The sequence below is a fragment of the Macrotis lagotis genome, chromosome 4 (assembly GCF_037893015.1).
Source record: "Macrotis lagotis isolate mMagLag1 chromosome 4, bilby.v1.9.chrom.fasta, whole genome shotgun sequence".
In the NCBI taxonomy this organism is placed as follows: domain Eukaryota; kingdom Metazoa; phylum Chordata; class Mammalia; order Peramelemorphia; family Peramelidae; genus Macrotis; species Macrotis lagotis.
Window position 1 is genome coordinate 124,638,080 of NC_133661.1, and position 6,575 is coordinate 124,644,654.

The following is a 6,575-nucleotide window of genomic DNA, read 5'->3' on the forward strand; positions in this document are numbered from 1 at the left end:
TCCAACATCAGGGAGCAGAACTTTTCTGCTCTTTTCCAGGTTTCCTTGAGTAGGAGCACTGCCTCACTGGGTCCCTCTGTGGGTTCTGTCTCTCAAAAGTTTAGTTGGAGTCCTTAGTTTCTAAGTTTTATGAGCGAGCTTTTGAGGTAGTCCTCTCTTGTCGCCATCTTGGCTCCGCCCCCCCATTAAGTCTTGACCTCAAATTACAGAGAAAGCACTAAATTTCAATTCTTTTCTGGGGTGCAGGGCAAGGCAGTGGGGTTAAGTGGCTTGCCCAAGGTCACACAGCTAGGTAATTATTAAGTGTCTGAGGTTGCATTTGGACTCAGATCTTCCTGACTCCCAGGCTGGTGCTCTATTCACTGTGCCACCTAGCTGCCCCCAGAAAGTAGTTCTTTAAAAGCTTCTAACACTATTTTATCCAATTGACTAATTTTTATAACAACCTCAACTTCCAAAAAATTACTATCAAAGTAGTATGGTCAACTATCCAAAGTACCTTTGCGTGCAGATAATATGCTAACTGCATTAAAGCCCATAGTATTATGGGACTCACCTCATCAATAAAATTCATAATTATTTAAAAGAATACAATTTACACTGAAAAACACCGGTGGATTCTTTGACTAAGAGATCCTACTCTGGATTAAACTCTAAGGAGTTTGATGACAGCAAGAAAAGAGTCATATGAAGAAAAATATTCATAAGCAGCACTATTTGTAGTAGGAAAACATGGAAATAAAATAAGTATTTAACAGTTGGTGAAGTGACTAAGCAAACTGTGAAATATGTATGTCATGGAATATTACTATACCATAAGGAAGAATGAATGAATATAAAGATTTCAGAGGAATGTAAGAATACTTGAAGGGATACAGAATGAGGAAAACAAAGTCAAAGGAAAAAATATACAGAATGACTATATTTCTTCTGCCAATGCAAATGTTGACAATTTAGTAGCCTCAGTAGTTGCCTGAGGCTAAAGAATATCTAATGTCTAGTATCTTTCAGCTAGTCAAGGTCAAAGATGAGATTTAAACTCAGGTCTTCTTGACTGCCAGCATAGACAAATGATGATGTTGGTAACAAATATTAAGAAATGAAACTTATATCCCTTGTTTGTGGATAAACTATGAAAATAGAAAGACATGCCCTTGTTTAACATTTTCTGGGGAATTTGCTTTTTAAGGAGTTTTTTTTTTTGGTTAGGTAGTAACTTTTGTGTCTTAACAAATATAGAGGGCATTGGGGTGGCACAGTGAATAGAGCACCAGCCCTGGAGTCAGGAGGACCTGATTTCAAATCAGCTCAGACACTTAATATTTACTTAGCTGTGTGACTGTGGGCAAATCACTTAACCCAATTGCCTTGCAAAAACTTAAAAAAAAAAACAACCTGTTTTGAGTCTCTCATACTCTCCCAATCCCTATGAGACATACTTTGGCACCATCATAGGCCATCCTTTTCTCTCCTAAAAGGCTACCTCCTGCTCACTTCTCCCAGATTCTCAATTCATGTGAAGTTTTTTGCTCTTTACACAGCAAGCAGAGGTTAAAAAAAACCCATTTCTTTTGAAGGAATGACTCAAATGACTCTTGTGAAGTTCAGTGATGATTATGCTTAATTTTGTGGGATGTTAACTTTGCTTTTTGGAATTTTTTCCAATAGCTTATCAGAAATGGTACTTAGATTATTTTTGATAGGTCTTTCTCTTGATTGACTACAATACTTAAAATTTAAATTTTTTTCATCACATTCCCCAATGATTTGTTTGAACCTTCTACCTGTTGATCTATAACTTTCATCAGCATCTTGCCATCTTTACTATTTCCAGACAGCTATTTTGTTATTCCCTATGATATGCAGTTTTCTGGAGACTTAAACCTTTTAATTATTTCTTCATCTCCTGTCTTAAGGGGCAGTTAATTTTTGTTTATAGAAAACATGTGTTCTGCTACTGTTGTCTTCAGTTTCTTCTGTTAGGTTTCAAGCTACTACTGTAAGGTTTCAGAGTCAACTTTTATTTTCAGAGATGCCCTGTCTTATGTCCAAAATTGTCTATTCTTATTTGTCTTATCATGTTCTCATCTGAGGGCTCTAATGTCCAACCTAAATTCATTAAATTTATTTTTCTTTTTGAGCCATTCCAGCTTCCTATTGTTGCATATCTGGGAGGGATTCCACACAAATATCTTGTCTTTTGACTGGGATTTTGGGTTTATTCTGCTTAAGTTATTCATTGATTTGTGTCATTTCATAGTTACTTTATTCTTGTTAAGTTTCATGAATTTATCCCCATTCTTTCTTTAGCCTTCTTGTCATTTGAATAAAGTGTTATATTAGACCTCTTGTTTGATCCTTCCTCATTTGTCACCTATTCTATTACCACCTATACAGACCACCAGAATCTTTACTAGATCCTTCCTTTGTGAAAATTCCATTGAGGACTGTGGCTATCCCCTAATTCTATGAAAATAGACCCTTCACTGCTTCCTGCAGAATGAAAATCTACTCTTTTCACTACCAGGTGTCAAATTTCTCTACAATTGCTGAGCCATCTCCCCACAGACCTAGGCAAGCTGGTTATTTGTAGGCTACTGATGAAGGAATTAAAAACTACCAGTCACAGCTCAAAATGCATCTGTTGACAGTGGTGTGAAGTTATAGGTAGTGAATCCCCTATCACCTTCTGCTCTTATTTCTGAAAGCATTGCATAGAATTATTTCCCATCTCTTCTTGCTTCAGTCTGTATTATTACAAATCTGGAGCTAGGTGATGGTAGATAGTGTGCTAGACTTGGGATCCTGTCTTTGACACTTATTAGGGAAGTTCTTACCTATAAACCTCAATTTTCTCATCTATAAAATAGGGATATCATCATCTACTTTGGAAACCTAAAAGGGCTAGATAATTATTGTCTTGGGCTTATGGGACTATGGCATGGTACCAAGGCACTTTGCTTGACCCTGTTTTCATCTTGGAAGGTTCTCTAAAATTGGACTGGCAATTTTGATGACTAACCTAGTTAAGTTTGGAGAGGCTTAACATCTAATAAGTCACAGGGAAATGAATTATTCATAGGTCATAGTGAGATAGGTATTGCTAAACAAAATACTCAAGCTATCTTGAAATACTGAAGTGAAGGGGTGGCTAAGTGGCGCAATAGATAGAGCACCAGCCCTGGAATCAGAAGTACCTGAGTTCAAATCCACCTCAGACACTTAATAATTACCTAGCCATGTGGCCTTGGGCAAGCCACTTAACCCCATTACCTTGCAAAACCCCTCTCCCCAAAAAAGAAATACTGAAATGAAAAGGAACACATATTTCAGATATATGCTATATTGACAAGGATTCTCTTAAAAGAAAAAAAATTCTCTGAAAGGCAGTAGAGCTAGGTATTCATTAATAGAAGGTATACTCTGCCCTAAAGCTTATACAGATGTTTATTAGTTCCCTAATCATTGAACTGTACAAAAATTGCTTTTATAATAACCCGCTGATGAATCTGCCCATCTTGAGCCTTTCCCCAATCCATTCTCCACTTTTCTAAAGCGCAGGTCCAACCATGTTATCCCCACTTAAATCAATGCCTAGACCTCTCCTCCCTGTTCAGCCTTGTCTTACTCCTTTGTAGTGTATTCATTGTTCCAGCGACTCTGACTTCCTACCTCTTCCACAAATAAGAACAGCATCTTTAAGCTAGGCAGTCCCCATATCTGGAATATCCTGACTCATCTTCACTTACTGATTTCTTCAGCTTTCTCTAAGTACAAGTGAAAGCCCATATTCTATAGGAAGCCTTGTCCTTTTCTTCCTAAATCTAGAACCTTTCTCTTTTCTATTTAAACTCTGTGTTTGTGCGACTCTTATGCTTTTCTGTATCAATGAACATTTAAAACATTGCCAAGGCACATTGTAAGTTCTTAATGAATGAATGGTCACTAAGTATTTTCTCATAAAGTAAGGCAATTCTTCATCAAAGCCAATGTTCTATAGTGTTATTTACTTTTTTTACCTTACTGGAATGTTGATACTCAAAATATTCAACTCTTCCCATAGGAAATCAGTGTAGTACAGTGGAAGGAGCCCTGCCAGGCATCAGTAGCTATGGCTTCTTCGACCTAAGGCAAGTAATAGACCTCTCTTTTCTGAAAGGCCTCTATTTGGGCCAGATTATCTCTTGATTTTATGATCTTTACTCTAAAATGTTAGATTACAGGATTGTCTTGAATTATTATTTAAATCTTTTACTTTTTGTGTGTGTATACACACACACACACACATACACATATCTGTATGTATCAATAATCTTGTCAAAAATGTTTAAGGGGGGCAACTAGGTAGCAAAGTAGATAGAACACCAGCCCTGGAGTCAGGAGGACCTGAGTTCAAGGTCCGACCTTAGACACTTAATAATTGCTTATCTGTGTGACCTTGGGCAAGTCATTTAACCCCATTGCCTTAAATAAATTTTAAAAAAATTTCTTAAAAAGAATGTTTAAGAAACATAAAGAATCCTAGATATCATGTAATCAAACTGTCACTGAACAGCTAAGAAAATTGAGTTTCAGAGAGGTTAAATGAGTTGCCCCATATAAGAGTTTAAATGGAAAAAACTAAAACCCATACTTTGGACTCCAAAGGCAAGGTTCTTTTTACCAGAAAGTACAATCTTGAAGGGCAAGAACTGTCTTTTAAATTTATCTGTATCTTCCATATTGACCAATATGGTGCCTTATATATTTCTGGGTTCTCAAAATATTTATTCTTTTGGGGGCGGCTAGGTGGCTCAGTGGATAGAGCACCAGCCTCAGGAGGACCTGAGTTCAAATTCAGCCTCAGACACTTAATCATTACCTAGCTGTGTGGCCTTGAGCAAGCCACTTAACCCCATTGCCTTGCAAAAACCTAAAAAAAAAAATTTATTCTTTTGTATTCTCCTATTCAAAGGATGAAGACCATAAGAAATATTCATTACAAAGCTATTCAATATCAACTTCATGATAATCCTGAACTTTCAAACATAGAATTTGACATATACTAAATTCATGCCCTGAATATTTCATGTGAGACTCAAAGTCAGTGGGTCACACTATTCTATGAAAATATGCAGTCAGTGTTTATTGTTGCCTACACCTAAAATGTCTTACATCCTCATCTCCACTTACTGAAATCCTACCCAACCATTAAGAACCTTAAAATTCCAATGTTATGATTACCTTGAAACTTTTTTTTTAGGTTTTTGCAAGGCAAATGGGGTTAAGTGGCTTGCCCAAGGCCACACAGCTAGATAATTAAGTGTCTGAGACTGGATTTGAACCCAGGTACTCCTGACTCCAGGGCAGGTGATCTATCCACTGCGCCACCTTGAAACTTTTACTAATGATTTCCTCCCTCTTCTGAATACTTTGTACTTTAATGCAATCATAACCTTCTACTTTTCATTTGCTCCCTTCCTATCAACACTTGATTTTTAATTTTTTTTTAATTTAAGGTAATTTAATTTTTTAATTTAATTTAGCTTTCCCTCACTATTTGATTTTAAGTCATGTTAGAGACAGTATCTTGGGGCATCTAGGTGGCTCAGTGGATAGAGCACTGGCCCTGGAGTCAGGAGGACCTGAGTTCAAATCCAGCCTCAGACACTTAATTACCTAGCTGTGTGACCTTGGGCAAGTCACTTAATCCCATTGCCTTGCAAAAACAAAACAAAACAAAGAGGCTCTATCTTTATTTTTCTATCAATTTCAGGATCTAGCAGTGTTTGCATATAGTAGAGGAACTTGAATCACTAACAAGCTATTCCTTTTTAGTTGAAGAAAACATCTGAAACTAGGAAAAAACACAACACTCTTGTGGTCTATACTTAAATTTTTCAGTGACAGATTATTCACAATGTAAGCATTCCTATTACTCTTGAATTGTTTCCCCACAAAGTTAAATCTTATGTAAGAATAAACAAAAATAAATAAATACTGATGGCTCTGAAGCTTCTGCCCTGACAGGATTACTTTTTTTCAGATCACCTTCCTTTCTTGTCAAAATTCTCTATTCTGGGTCCCTTTAAATTTCTTCACAGTCCTACTTCATAATAGAGTAAAAGCAAATTCTAGCCACAGAAAACATATTAACTTACCTTCACAGCTTTACTGTTAGTAAAATTCACTTGCAGAAAATGTGGCATGATTCTTCTTACTTTCAACAGATCTATGTGTCCAAGAGAGAAACTAACAATTGCATTCAAATGCTTTTGAAGAAGCTGGTGACTTTTCTTTGTCCTCCATTTTTTTTCTTTTTCTGCCTGGACACCACATAAGGATCTGTTTTTATGATCCCTCAGTAACACTTTGCTAGATTTTCCTAAGTCTTTAAATGTCATTTCATTTTTCACAAAAAACAGTATCAAAATATTCATACAGGGCGGCTAGGTGGCATAGTGGATAAAGCACCGGCCCTGGAGTCAGAAGTACCTGGGTTCAAATCCGGTATCAGACACTTAATAATTACCTAGCTGTGTGGCCTTGGGCAAGCCACTTAACCCCATTTGCCTTGCAAAAAAGCCTAAAAAAAA

The 6,575-nt window shown here is 36.7% G+C and overlaps 1 protein-coding gene across 1 annotated transcript in view; it reads right to left on the minus strand.

Annotated features, from left to right (window-relative positions):
* Nucleotides 1–6,512, minus strand: part of VPS33B (VPS33B late endosome and lysosome associated) — a 33,647-nt gene extending 27,135 nt beyond the window's left edge. Inside the window, exon 1 of the mRNA XM_074234066.1 lies at nucleotides 6,141–6,512. Within this exon, the coding sequence (XP_074090167.1) occupies nucleotides 6,141–6,419 (279 nt within the window). The 5' untranslated portion in view covers nucleotides 6,420–6,512. The remainder of the gene's footprint in view (nucleotides 1–6,140) is intronic.
* Nucleotides 6,513–6,575: the final 63 nt, after the last annotated feature.